The sequence below is a fragment of the Copadichromis virginalis genome, linkage group LG16, assembly GCF_057382275.1.
Source record: "Copadichromis virginalis isolate Kocher_CV1m ecotype Utaka linkage group LG16, C_Virginalis_male_GT1.1, whole genome shotgun sequence".
Taxonomy (NCBI): Eukaryota; Metazoa; Chordata; class Actinopteri; order Cichliformes; family Cichlidae; genus Copadichromis; species Copadichromis virginalis.
The window spans coordinates 12,419,025-12,433,612 of record NC_140633.1 but is presented as its reverse complement, the minus strand read 5'-3'; the positions used below and the strand labels follow the sequence as shown (position 1 = coordinate 12,433,612).

The window sequence follows — 14,588 nt, the reverse complement described above, 5'->3', positions numbered from 1 at the left end:
TTTTGTCTTTACCTGCCTCTCAGCTTCCCTCCTTGCTTTATCTAACAACAACAACAACACTAACAACCACAATTATATCCAAATAAAAATGAAACTGCAGATTAAATAAGTAGATACTAAATGATATAAGGTGACGGAGAAAAACTACTTGCCCACATTTCTTCAGTATTGATTCATCTATTGAATTTGTTTCTTTTAACTAACACCTTCTTTTTGATGTCACAATGTTTTAAATGATACCACTGGAGTCCTGCGACACCTAAACGTCCACGGCGACTGCTCAAAAACTGTAAAAGAAGCTTCAAACCTTTAGCGGTGGGGGGTCACCTTGACTTGTAGCCACCGCGCATTGCCATATAAAGACAAAAAACGCCTTTCATTCCTGTTTCTAGTTTCAAGTGTTGCATGTCACTTCCTTCCTCTTAGATTTGAATAGATGCGTCGTTGCCCTGCTTTCAGTCCCAACTGTGCGCTGTCTGAAAAGCAGTGAGCAGCACAGCAGCCAGAAGAACCGACTGAGGACGAAAGAGATAAAGACAGACGACAAGTGTAACCCTCCGAGCCCAGAGATCAGCTTCCTCACTACGTCTCTCAGGTAAAGAAGGTAGAGGGCAGGTGGCTTCTAATCCACGTAGGTATTTCCTGAAGGCGTAACTGCAGGGTGAGAGAAAGACTCAGATTTTTCTTTTTAATATTTAATAGATATTAAATATTAAAAGATAGAGAGAGAGAGCAAGAAAGACCGAGAGATAAAGGACATCTCTGCAGGACATCTTTGTAATGATGTATTATCGCATATATAGCTGCACAGCCATTGATTTTAGTACTGAAGCTGGATCTTTCTTGACTGCAGCTCAGTTTTGCTGCTGTATTCATTAAAGCCTGCCCTGCTTTAGAAACCAACAGCACAAAACTCCAAACCTTGTTTGCTCCAAACCTAAACGCCTTGTTTACAGCGTGCATGTTGCCTTTAATCATTTAACACCTGCCACACATAAATTAAACAATAAGAGCAGTTAGAAGCAGAGTGAGGCCTGCATGGGGGAGAGGAACAGTGCAGAGAGCTGAAAAAGGAAGTTTGCGGTTTTCAAACTTCAACTGCAAAAAAATCCCTTTAAGGTAGCAATGGGTGGGCAGAAATCTAGAGATCATCTCAGGACAAGCGATTAATACTTTATGATTGGAGAAGATGCTAAGCTGTGGATACAGTTAACTCAGAGCCGCTTGGACGATGCGCACTAAGAGATGAGATCGGGGCCATGATGCTTTGAGACGGCCCTCTTTCTTTGTGCTTTTTGCAGCTTTTTAAAGTACTTGTACTCATGTTTACCAAATAATAATACTTCTGCTACACTACTTTGCTATTTGATTTTACTTGTCAATCATGCAATATTCTGATGAAACAGGATGCTTGCCAACAGATGAAGCAACACGTGCACATTCAGTGCAGGAAATTGTTGACGCTTGCTAGTGTTGCATGTTTTAGATCGTGCCGCTGCAGGCCATTAAGAGGCCGAATGGAAATGAGGAGAAACATAGGTGTAAAAGCGTTTCCTGTGGTGTGAGGCTTTGTTAAACAAATGACAGCATGCACGAAGCATGGGATATGCGATGCTGCGGTGAGGAAACATACCGCCCTCGCTTTAACACATAGAACACACTAAAATGGCCTGTTTGCATCATGTTTTCCCCCCACGCTTTTCTCTGTAATGACGCCAGCTCACCATAGCAGCGTGCAGAGCTTTGGTGGCATGTTCTCCGATTATTTTCAAAGTGGAAGGTGGAAATCTTTACAGTTAGATTGTTTTAATATCAGGTGGCGCAGTGGTGCAGGGTCACCTCACAGCAGAAGAACTGGTACAAATCCCAGCTGGGGCCTCTCAGCGTGGAGCTTGCACGTTCTCCTCATGTCTGCGTGGGTTCAGAGACGTGCATATTGGGGTGTAGGTGTGAATGTGAGCGTGGTTGTCTGATTGCTTCTGACAGGCTGACAGGCTGATGACTTGGCTAGTGCATGCCCCGCCTCTCGCTGGGGACATATTTAGTAATCCTAAATCATCAAAGCTTCAGCAACACTTCACTATTTTAACTATGTTAGAAATTACACTAAGAGATTTCAGACACAACATTCATGTGTAAGTAACTTTAGATTTTAATATTTTTGTTGTTGTTGTTTTATTATAAATGCTGTTTAGTCCAGGTGTTAGCCAGAGTCAAGATACAAAGCAGTGCTGGGAAAAGGTGAAATACACACAGACTCATGACCCATGTACATGAGAAAGTTAAACCATGTGAACCGTAAACCCTGTTTTTAAGGCGGTTAAAGTTTTCAGAAGGAAAACAATATTAGCAACAAAAGGAGAACTCATGCATGCAGATGCTAAATCAGAAATAGTTGATCTAAAAAATCTCTAAAAATAAAACTGTGAAAAGAAACTGGAACTTCTTGCCACAGAGATAGTTTGAGGCAGATCATGGAAGAGCATCAGTGCAGAAGAGCTCAGCGACACTTTGCACCATAAAGGCCAGACTGAGTCATTTCATTTCCATGACCCATTGCAAGACTTTTAGCACATTAAAAGTGTTAAGACCCGTACTTTTGCTGAGCGGAGTTTCATTTCTGCTTCTGACTTCTGGCTGCTGTCTAACAGGCCGCTTGATTTTCAGTGGCTCAAAGCTAATTCTCGTACCTAAAAGATATGAAAAGCTTACATGTGTGCGCATGGTGAATTTGGCTCCAAAATCAAAATAAGAGTGCCAGAGCAGACATACTAGCAGCAGCTAATGTTTGCCAGTGGTTGAGTCTTGCGTTTGTCATTCACCCACGCTCGAAAAAAAGAAAAAGAATCTGCCCAAATTTAATAGTATAAATAATCTAACAGTATAAAGCCCTTATAAGGCCCTTTTTGGGTGCTTGTGGCACATTTATCCAACTATGTTGTTTATCTTTGTATATCTTAGACTGCACTATTTTTTATCCTTTATCATGCTGCTGTAACATTATGTAAGTATCTATAGATCTATCTATTGCTGACTTCAGGCTGTGTTTATTGCTAACTAATTTAATTACATGTAAGTTTCCCAAATAATTTAGTTACACAAGTAAATGTGAAATGTTACATTTAATGGAATCTGCCCAAATGAAATTTACTTGATTGGTACAAATGCAGTTTACACCAGGCACATTTTCCTTAATCATGAATTATTTGAATAAATTAACCTTATATTTCAGTTGCATTGTTCTCATATTTATTGTTTCATGTTCATTGCGGGCGAGGAATCTTTTTATTAGTGTATCTGAGTGCCTTGCTTCCAAGTCCAAAGGGCTGCTGCAGAAAGGAGCTAATCATCTCCTACACCTATTCTCACTCTTTACAAACAATTAAACAAAACCCAGTCCGGCCCTCCATGAAGGACATTTCACTGTTGCCCACTTGAGGCTGAGAAACATTTACTGTAACCTGCACAGTTCAATCCAAATGATTCATACATCTGTAACCTGTCATCTCTATGGATCTGATCCACAAATGTGCATCATTAAGTCTTTCTTTATTTTTTTTCTTCACTTGTAGCTCAGTGGGGTTAGCTTTAGCGGTTTTAGCATTCATGGGGAAAAACGAAAGGAGAAGAAGTTTGGGTGTTTTTACACATTTACATATTCTGACTCATACCAATATTAGCTGCGTCTTTATTTATCCTATCTTGGATAGATCACCTGGAATCAGCTAACTTTACTCTTTTTAAGGCAGCTTTCTTTTGATTGGCTGCCCCTCATTAACATTGGTATAACAGGTAATTTTACAACAGTCATTTTAAACAAAGTATTTCGTCATTACCTTACAGCTGTCTGCAATCAGTTACTTATCTTTCATCAGTATCCTTCAATTGCATAACATGGAAACGCAGGCTGAGACACTTCTCTTTATACTGCGACACCATCTAATAAATCGATATGCATTTTACAGCAATTTGCCTTTTCTTATCATCCCTTACATCAGGTTGCTTTTCATCCAACAATTTCATTAATAAAGTCATAAATTTTAAAGTCATCATCAAACCGTCTTCCCTGTAAATCTGTTGTACCCCCGTTCCTCCTTTTGTCTTAAATGTTACTTTGTGTTTCTCTTCACATTCGACTGCCAAAAAAGGATCTGAAGTCGACAAATGCTCGGAGTGAATCATGACAGACTGAAATAGAACGTCCTGTGTGTCATGTGATTGGCAGCTACTCAGAACTGCTTCACTCTTCCTTATCTGCTGCTTTTTCATTTCTAATAAGCAAAAAAGAAACAGGTCATGAACACATGTGGTCATTGTCAACGTGACTGTTTGGCTGCAAAAATCGACAGCGCTCCAGTTAAATCGCGTTCTTTAAAAATGCAACGCATGATAGTGCAAGGAGAATATAATGCAATGATTTCTGTTCATTTAGTCTCTGTGTTGCCTAAGGGACACTGGAAACATTAGGTTTACTCGGTGGCATAAATAGTACATGAATAAATAAATCTGTATCTAGAGTGTTAAACCAAAACTGGCAGAACGGTGAAATAAAGGACCTTCTGTCACATTACAGCATCAGAAGTAAATGTTACAAATAGTCAAAGTTTCCACACTTGCAGTCTGAAGTTTGGCACTGCTCTGCCTCATTTGCGATGTGACCTCAAACTTCCCCACTGAACTGAGATCATCGATCACATCTTCAGTTGCTCAGTTCCTCTCTGTGAATTTCAACTTTTTTGTGAGTAAAGAACATCTAAAGGAGTAAAACCTGACTGTGTTGTTGCGTCCAAGAAGCTGTTTTAGACAGAGGCTGAAAGGCTGAGGTTGATGGGCTCCCAGCAGTCCTCAGAACTAAAACTTCTACATCCAAGGAGCAAAATGTGCCTTCAGCAGCTGAGAGTCAGCTTACACATAAAACATCATTAGCTCTACTGCAGCATTTTTGCATGCAACAACATGGTGTGAGAGTTTCAGTTTGCTGATCTCTGTCTCCAGTTCCTGGTGGATGTTTGTCCCCAAATGAAAGCTAGACAGAGTTTGAACATGCCATCGATCCATCCATCTCTTGATCTCTTCATCAGCTCTCAAAAACTAAATAAATTAGTTTAATTCTTCTTAATTTAATCACTAGCTTAAATTGTGGTTCATCGTTTATCACAGATTCAAACAGGGTAACGTCGTCTTTGACTATAAATCAAATCAGTAATGATAACACCCAGAAATGTAAATTCTCAGACAGCTGCAGCTTTGGTTGCTGTGGTCTCTGAGCTAATTCTCTTTGGCTCTAAACTGCAATCATCTGAATTTTCTGTTACATCACAAATCTTTTAGCATAAGAACCTCTTTTGATGCCCAGTAGTAGGGGTGATGGCTCCGCCCACTGATTGCCTAGCAGCAGAGAAAATACCGTCAAAATGAGACGACCCTAATCCATTTGATTTATGTCCAAACAACATAAACAGTCATCAAGCTAGACTAACAGAGATGCATAGAGCGATTCCTTGATTTACTGAAGCGATGGTAGCTGCTGCTAAACCAGTGGCTACACTCAGTACCTCAAAAGATTCTCAGCAATTAAAAAGTACCACCCCATAGAGTGAGACTTGTTGTTGTTGCACAGCTTTGGGTAGACCCTTTATTTATTGCATGGGTTGTTAGAGGGACCGTGTTTCTAGAAATGTTCTTCAGAGACGTCCACACAGGAAGAGACCAGCAGTGTTGTGTCGACTGGAGACTGCAGGGTGTCAGGGATACAGAGTGAAACAAAAAAAGGCCGTTTCCAAGTTCAGCTTCAAGGTGAGCAGCTGATGCAACCACCAATGAGAGCAAAGGATACTTTTGATTGACATATGATGAGGTGGTAATTACAAAACTGGAGGCTTGAATGTCGACTAGACAACCGCCATCTACAAATGCAGACGCAGCGTAATGTGAATGAAAAGATTCTGGTTACTAAACAGGGTTTTTGTGAACCAGAGCATCACTGTGCTGTTTCCTCTTTTGGCAAAGAATTTGTGTGTACTTGCGACTTGACTGTGGGTGGTTAAAGGTTACCTGGGGGACCTCAGAGTGCTCTGATCTTATTACACACGCAGCAGTAATGAACAGAGAGGCTTTTGTCTGTCAGGCAGGAAGTGAAGCACAAGCAGGAAGTTTTACACTGGCAGAAGTGAGAACTGAGCAGTTTGCTTCACAGTAGAAAATCAGGATACCATCTTTGAATTTCCTCTTTCTTTCTCCACCACATGGTCCCTGCTTACATGCTCCTCAGTGCTGACAGGCTTTGACTTTTAAATTTAAGGATGTCTTGTGTTTTTTCTCTTGTGCCAGTTTCAGGTTCCTCTACTGATTCACGCTTCAACATGGCCGCCCCACCGATCACTGCAGAGGAGCTGGAGGATCTTAGAGAAGCGTTCACTAAAATTGGTAAGATAGATCAGAATCAGAAAGACTTTATTTATCCCCAAGGTGCAATTAACAAACAACAGAGCAGCATAACGTTGAAGATAAGGACAATAAGAACAGGCAATAAGAGTGAGATAATAAATACACAGAATATACAGTATATACAGTTTTAAAATCACAGTTTTAAAATTAAAGTGACTAAAAGTCTGATGTTCAGAGGATCTCTGAAGGTGTGCTCAAAAGATGTAAGACTTTGACTCTGTTAGTGTGTTTAAAATGTCCTGGGTGAGTGGGAAAAGTCAGACTTGGCTGTCTTTTGATAGTTCTTTCCTCTAATAGTATTTTTCTTTCTTCTCATGACAAAGATTTGATCATTCCAAATTTCATACAGTTACCATTCAAATAAATACAAATGCCATGTAAGGAAGAGATCCCTAAGAAGACACAGCAACAGGTTAAACTAATATCATTTTGAATATTTGAGTAAGGATGATGTGTAATCTCAGCAGCCTGTGCAGCCACAGAGATGAGAAGGAAGTTACACACCGGACATGAAGTTAGATAATGAAACAATACCTATGACTAATATTTCAGGCCGGACATTGTGTTAGAGAGTAGTGTGCAATCTGCGCCGTTAGCAGAGTGAATAGAGCAGAGTAGAGTAGCTTTGCATGATGACTTTAGCTTCACTCCATCTTTCTTCTGATTGGTTGGAGTTGAAGAGGAGATGATTTGGGCGCACAGAAGCTCCACCCACCCGCTGTGTGCCTGAGATGACCATATTAAGGATATCCACCTGACATCATACAGAGCTGTGCCTGAGCCATTCAGAGCGGCTCACATGAGTTCCTTTACTGTCTTCATTGTATGAGACCCTCTTTAAAGTTGTGCTTTCCCCTCCATCCTCCTCCAGATGTGGACAATGACGGCATTATCAGCAAGGATGAGCTTGATGCTGTCCTCAAGGCCGCCAACCTTTCACTGCCGGGCTACAGAGTCAGAGAGATGATCCAGGAGCTGAGCAAGAGCAGCGAAGAGCTCAACTTTGATAAGTTTACTGAAGTGAGTTTACTGTAGAATGATCAGACAAATACACAGTGCAGACATAGTGTGTTGATCACTCACTTCATGCATACTGCATAAATGATTATTTCTCACCTTTCTTTCTTGTTCCCATCTCCAGATTGTCCATGGACTAAAGAGTGCAGAGGTTGCAAAGACCTTCAAGAAAGCAATCACCAAGAAGGAGGGCATCTGTAATGTGGCAGGAACTTCAGAGCAGACTGGCACTCAGCACTCTTACTCAGGTCAGCACACACACAGTCGTGTTTTCATATCTTAGTAGGGCCATCAAATTGATATCACGCTTTCTCTCTAGCCGCTTACCCTAACCATCAAAAATGAGTGCCTAACCCTAACCCTTAGCCTAAACCTAACCATAACCTAACTGTAAGCCTGACACTAAAACCACATTTTGAGTCTCAAAAATGCCTTCAACCTTGTGGGGACAGGCATTTTGACTCCATAAGGTCTGTTGGTTCCCGTAAGCATAGTAACATTCTCATTTTTGGTCCCCACAAAGATATGGAAACACACACACACCCAAACCATCTGAATACATTAGACATTACTGGAGAGTTTTCATATCAATAGTTCACTTGATTTGATGCCAACCAAGCTTAAAAGTGTTTATGTAAACAATAAAACAAACCTATTATTCAATATGAGATGCTAACCTGTGTGAATGAAATGCATCAGGATAAATGAGGCCACCGATAGAAAATTCAAATAGTCTGAGTCAGTAAAAAGTACATCTGTTGTTATATGTGTGCATTGTTGAACTTGCCTCAGGAAATCATCTGAATGAATCAGACACCAAAGTCTGACACACATATGTTTATAAAAAGAAACAAAAAAAACCAAACAATCAGTTTTGTTAATATTTTGCACGTGGTCGATGCAGATGATCATCCAGCTGCTCACTTTAATTTGCTTTTTTTGTTCTGCAGAGGAGGAAAAGGTAGCCTTTGTGAACTGGATCAATAAAGCTCTGGAGAAGGATCCAGACTGCAAACATGTTCTGCCCATGGATCCTAACACCAACGACCTGTTCACCGCCATGGGAGATGGGATCGTTCTCTGGTACGTTATCTTTCACAGGAACAACAGCTGACTTCCTGAAAACTTAAATCACGGTTTTACATACAGGGGTTGACCCAGTTTGCATAATTTTTACAGACGTGCTTGGGTTGGATATTACTTCAGTTTTAAATAGCTATAATAACTTTACTGGTTGGTTATAAACTGAAAATTTGAGCAAATTTAAAAGTTTAAATGAGAAATCCAACTCCAAAAAAGAAGACAACTGTGATACTGTGTAATAATTTTTAGATCTCTTAAATGTACTGTACTTCTTTGCTGAGATATCTTAGCTTCAGGGACATTTAAAAAAAAGCCTTTATCAGTTCTACTTTCGAATTGGGGAAAGAAAACAGTTCCGTTATCAATCTGGATGTTTTTCCTCTCTTGTTAGTAAAATGATCAACCTGTCTGTAGCCGACACCATCGATGAGAGAACAATCAACAAGAAAAAGCTCACACCCTTCACCATCCAGGTGAGACTCTCCTGGATTCTGGCAACGCTTTTCATCTCCTTTACCTACCACTGTGCACAATCAGCAGTCTAACAGAGTCTCTGTGCATGGGATATCTTACTGCTTGATCTAACAGGAGAACCTGAACCTGGCCCTGAACTCTGCATCAGCCATTGGCTGCCATGTGGTGAACATTGGAGCTGAGGACCTGAAGGAGGGCAGGCAGCACCTGGTCCTGGGTCTGCTGTGGCAGGTCATCAAGATCGGGCTGTTCGCTGACATTGAGCTCAGCAGGAATGAAGGTGCGTGTGTTTCTCATTTAGAATACAATGAAAGCTAAAAATAGACTAAAAAATGACCACAGATGTTAAAAAAATACTTTGGAAGTGATATTATTTACTTGCTGAGAATCAGATTCATGTATTCAAGACAAAAGTAAAACCAAAGCCACCAGCTACTTTTCAGTTGCTTACCAGCTAATCTATACTCACTCCATGCACATGAGGATGTTTTTAATGAAAACACATGCGTGCAGCTCTGATCGCTCTGCTGCGGGATGGAGAGAGTCTTGAGGATCTGATGAAACTTTCCCCCGAGGAGCTGCTGTTGCGTTGGGCCAACTATCACCTGGAGGAGGCGGGCTGTGGCAAGATCAACAACTTCAACAACGACATCAAGGTGATCACACACACACACACACACACACACATCTGGGCCTTGTGTATAATGCATAAGCAGTCTCAGGCCCAGAAACACAAGCTGGGTTTAAACAACATCAGCAAAAGTAAGTCTAACTCTGTGTTCTCAGAGTCCCGCAGACCAAACGGAGAAAAGAACTGGAGTAGCCGAGTTGTGATCACTTTTATTCTTAAACGAAAGTAAAATCAGCCAACATCAATTTTTCATCAATACCGTACTACAGACAGACTCACATTAAAGACCTTTTCTTCTCTACAGTGTGAAGTTTTTGTTTGGCTGCTAGAAGGTAACCTTTCCAAACTGTTTGTTCCAGGATTCGAAGGCGTACTACAACCTGCTGAACCAGGTGGCACCCAAAGGAGACGAAGAGGGAATTCCCCCCATTGCCGTTGACATGTCAGGACTCAGGGTAAGACACCCGAGCATGCATCTGATAGCCATAGTGACCATTTATAGGACTAGTTCTGATATGGTTTCCGAAAGAGACTCAGGCGCAGGCCAGGGTATTCCTTTAAGCGAAGAACAGTGCATTTATTCACAGTGAACACAATCACCAAGTGGCTATATACAACGTGCAGGGGAAACGGGTCCGGGTCGCCAGGGTCCGTGGGAAACAGGGTTAGGGGGAAGGGTGCTCCACACTTTCTGTACAAAAGCTCCTCCTCAGTCACTCCTCTCAGAATCCGGTTCCAAAAACGATCTAAACACAAAAGGTCGGGTTAGCGGGATAATAACAAAGGGCTTTCAAGATACAGGTTGGCAGATACACAAGTTTGACTGACGCTGATAGCTCAACGATCCAGCGAAGACTAGTGCAGACTCGCCATCTTAAGTAGTGCAGTAATCAGCTGGGATCAGCGGCCGGTGCGGTGATGAGAGCAGGTGTGTGGGCCAGCAGCGGGAGCCCGCAATGAGCGTCGCCGCGGCGAGAGAGAGCGAGAGGGCGAGCAAACAAACCACAAACATATTGCCTAATAGAGGGTCGACCAGCGGGGCACAGGGACCATGACAAGTTCCCACACATCAGTCAGTGTTACTGTCCCCTGATTGCTCATAAAGACTCAGAGGGAATCAGCAGGGCCCATATAAACAAAAACTGCTGCCTCATTTGCATATATTATTTATATTATGCTATTTTTCATTCTTTGTTCTACAAAAAATATCAGAACATATAAAATTCCTTGAAGCCAAAGGCGACGTTCCAAATACGTAAAATACAAACTTTATTAATTAGTTTTATTGCTAAATTTAAAAAAAAGAACAGTTTAACTACATATGCGCAGACCTTTGTTGACTACGGACCTGATTCTTCCAAACATGCTTATTTTGAGTGCAGGAAACTCTGATTTGGTTCTCACATTCTAATGTCGGCCTTGCTGCTCGCTCTGCAGGAGAAAGACGACCTGAAGCGAGCGGAGCTCATGCTGGACCAGGCCGACCGGCTCGGGTGCAGACAGTTCGTTATGCCCACAGATGTCGTCCGCGGCAACCCTAAGCTCAACTTGGCTTTTGTTGCCAATCTGTTTAACAAATACCCGGCTCTGAAGAAGCCAGAGAACCAGGACATCGACTGGAGCTCCATCGAAGGTAATGTAAATGGTAAATGGTAAATGGACTGGTTCTTATATAGCGCTTTTCTACTCTTTCTGAGCACTCAAAGCGGGCTTAATTCATATGTGAGAGATTCCCAACTTTCCCGATCTCTGTGCCCTAGTTTTCCTGCCATGGATGTTTAATAGCAGACTTTTTTTGTTTGTTTGTTTGTTTCCAGGTGAAACCAGAGAGGAGCGCACCTTCAGGAACTGGATGAACTCACTGGGAGTCAACCCTCGTGTCAACCATCTCTATGCGTAAGACACCTCACCGGTCTTCCTCTGTCCTTCTTTGACATGCAGCATGTTGAGAATATGAACACATTCTCCAGATTACAACAGCAAAGCAGCGTGATGTGTTTGTTTGTGCTGCAGAGACATCGACGACGCCTTGGTGATCTTCCAGCTGTACGAGAAGATCAAAGTACCAGTGGACTGGGACAGAGTCAACAAACCTCCCTACCCTAAACTGAGCAGCAACATGAAGAAGGTACAACAGCTCAACACAGTTCAAGTCACACACGATGGCTCTTTCTGTGTCAGTTCTTCAAAGGACTCTCATCTCACTCTTCAAGGGGAAAGACATCCATTTATGATGGATATGAAAACCCCCCAAAACATTTTCATTAAATTTGACACTGTGCACCAAATCCACGTTGCCTTTTCTAGAAAGCTCAAATTTCCATTCATATTATATGCAAAATTTGCAATGATGTTCGCTCTCCTGATCCCACTATGAATTCTTGAAATATTTCTGTATTCATTCACAGCAGCCAATGATTGGAATAAAAACATCTTTCACAAACAATTTTTTTTTGTTATGTGTCGTAATGACGTTTGTCATTACGACACATACTATGCATGTTGTAATGACACATTACACATATCTGTGAAAGGATTCACCTGATCTGGCCTGTGTCCAGCTGTAAACAACAGGACATCAAATATTTTAGGGATTTCAAGCATCCACATATCCGTGCTGAACCCGAGCCTTTGTTTGTGCGTTCCAGCTGGAGAACTGTAACTACGCCGTGGAGCTGGGAAAGAAGGAGGCCAAGTTCTCTCTGGTCGGCATTGCGGGTCAGGATCTGAACGAAGGGAATCGAACCCTCACCCTCGCTCTGCTCTGGCAGCTCATGAGGAGGTAAAACCTCACTTCACTCACCTCTCACATCTCTTTGGTCTCATCTTCTTGTTTTGATTGCTCTGATTTGTGAGGGCTGTTGTTCTAACCTGATATGAAATCCGCAGATATTTGAATGGGGGTTTGGCTGTTAAAGAAAGCGTGGTAATGCACTGAAGGGTGTATGGAACCAGAAACTATTTAACTTAGTCTGCTTAGAAATGCCCGATTCAGGAATCTCTAAGCTACCTGTGTGTGCACCCAGGTACACCCTGAATATCTTGGAGGACCTTGGCGATGGGCAAAAGGTGATCGATGAGACCATCGTGTCCTGGGTTAACGACAACCTGACAAGGGCCGGAAAATCCACAATCTCCAGCTTTAAGGTAACACACCTCGACAGTATGGACATGGAAATCCTCCTTAGCCTCCAATTAAATGCTCCAGTGTCAAAGTTTTGATTACATCACTTCCTGTGCACAGATTTATCACGGCTTTAAAGGGAACCTATTCTACTTTTTTCCAGCTCCAGATCTTTATTGCTGAACTTCGCTAGAGTTGCTTTGCATGCTTTGTGGTTCAGAATAATCCAAGTTTATGTTACACTGGGCCTTGATGAAACTGCTTAACAGGTTATCCTCTGTGTGAAACAAGAACAAAAACCCAACAGGGAGTTTTTGGTTACACTCTGGATGGCAACCAGGCTCATAGCAGTGTAGTTTCACATCTGTAACACTAAACAATGAGAGATTTACATTAACTCTGCTGTTGTTGTTGGTTAGGACCGGTCCATCAGCACCAGCATGCCGGTTCTTGACCTGATTGATACCATCCAGCCTGGATCCATCCGGTACGACCTGCTGAAGACCGAAGACCTGACTGACGAGGAGAAACTCAACAACGCAAAGTGCGTACAGCTCTTCTTACAGCTTCTTATCACTTAACAGTTCAGAAATGTCTCTGCATCGCCAGCAGCAGGAATTTAATCCAACAATTACTGTGTCTTTAGGTACGCCATCTCCATGTCCAGGAAGATTGGCGCCCGGGTGTATGCGCTCCCCGAGGACTTGGTGGAAGTCAAGCCTAAGATGGTGATGACGGTGTTCGCCTGCCTCATGGCTCGTGGCCTGAGGGCCTAAAACCACAATCACTTCCTGTCTGTGAAGAGGGGACCTCTAAGGCTAGCAGCCAAAGGAAATGAGTTGCTAATGCAGAGGCTCCACTCACAAGTTGTGGCTTTAGACTGTAACTTTTTAATGACCAGAAATATTGGATTTATGATGGCAATACGGCTGTGGGACACATTTTGTAACATCTGCTGGTGATTGATGTCTTTCACTCATGTTTCTCTTAAATGTACAATAGAAAACTGTTTTATTCAAACCCAAGAAGCTGAAATAATCCCAAGGGTCAAGTTAAACCTCACCTAAAGAGTTGCTTTAAAATCACACAGGTCACAGTGTGTGTGACTTTAAATTAGTTTTTACATGAAAATATGAATATTAGAAAAAGGATCTGTACCAGTCTTGATTTTCAAAGTGTTTAAGTCAGCTACAAAGATTTCTACCTCCAGCAAATAAACTAAGGGGAAAAAGTTCAAAGTGTTTCACTGCAGACTTTTAGCTTCAGTGTCTGTTACAGTAGCTGATCCACAACTCACAGAAGAGGACAAGTAAACAGGTACAACCAGGAAACAAGCACAAAAATGGTCTGCTAAAAAAAAGGTTTTGAAGGCAGCTGATTGGAGATTAAATGTCCATCTTTGTTGCTGTATTAATTTTCCACTTTTCCTCAATCTTTTAACTGCGAACATTAGCAAAAAAAAAAAAATTTCCACTAAGACTTAGCCGGAGCATACATACAATCCACATTATATCACAAAGAGTTTTATTTTCTATGCAGAGCTGCAACATTTCCCATTTCATTTTTTAAATTTCTGTGAAACCACAAGTGATCAGTGTAACACAGCCATCTGATTACAAATCAAAATGTTTATATGTGATGTTTGCAAGCAATAAACCAACAATTTTTTTATTACTTTTGTTATTTTTCATCCTGACATTTAAGTGGGGTAATCACTAAGATTATATAGTGATAGTGATGGACACTGTGGGATGCACACCTGGCTCTTACTCAGAAAACAGTTTTGTTTTTCCCTGATCTCAGTGGAAAATG

At 41.6% G+C, this 14,588-nt stretch overlaps 1 protein-coding gene across 1 annotated transcript; it reads left to right on the top strand.

Annotated features, from left to right (window-relative positions):
* The first annotated feature begins 442 nt into the window (after positions 1-442).
* On the top strand, positions 443-14,450 carry lcp1 (lymphocyte cytosolic protein 1 (L-plastin)). The gene is made up of 16 exons (XM_085435376.1): positions 443-595; positions 6,331-6,426; positions 7,319-7,467; positions 7,589-7,712; positions 8,415-8,547; positions 8,939-9,020; positions 9,136-9,301; positions 9,535-9,677; positions 10,012-10,107; positions 11,090-11,285; positions 11,470-11,548; positions 11,666-11,780; positions 12,301-12,434; positions 12,679-12,799; positions 13,196-13,320; positions 13,423-14,450. Exons 2-16 carry the CDS (start codon positions 6,363-6,365, stop codon positions 13,550-13,552), a joined length of 1,857 nt encoding a protein of 618 aa, XP_085291502.1. The 5' UTR covers positions 443-595; positions 6,331-6,362; the 3' UTR covers positions 13,553-14,450.
* Positions 14,451-14,588: the final 138 nt, after the last annotated feature.

Bases quoted from the DNA above. Each gene is read 5' to 3' on its own strand.
- lcp1 (XM_085435376.1), top strand. From the start codon at position 6,363: ATGGCCGCCCCACCGATCACTGCAGAGGAGCTGGAGGATCTTAGAGAA. The intron at 9,021-9,135 runs GTGAGACTCTCC...TTGATCTAACAG, and splicing joins TCACACCCTTCACCATCCAG to GAGAACCTGAACCTGGCCCT. The intron at 10,108-11,089 runs GTAAGACACCCG...CTCGCTCTGCAG, and splicing joins TTGACATGTCAGGACTCAGG to GAGAAAGACGACCTGAAGCG.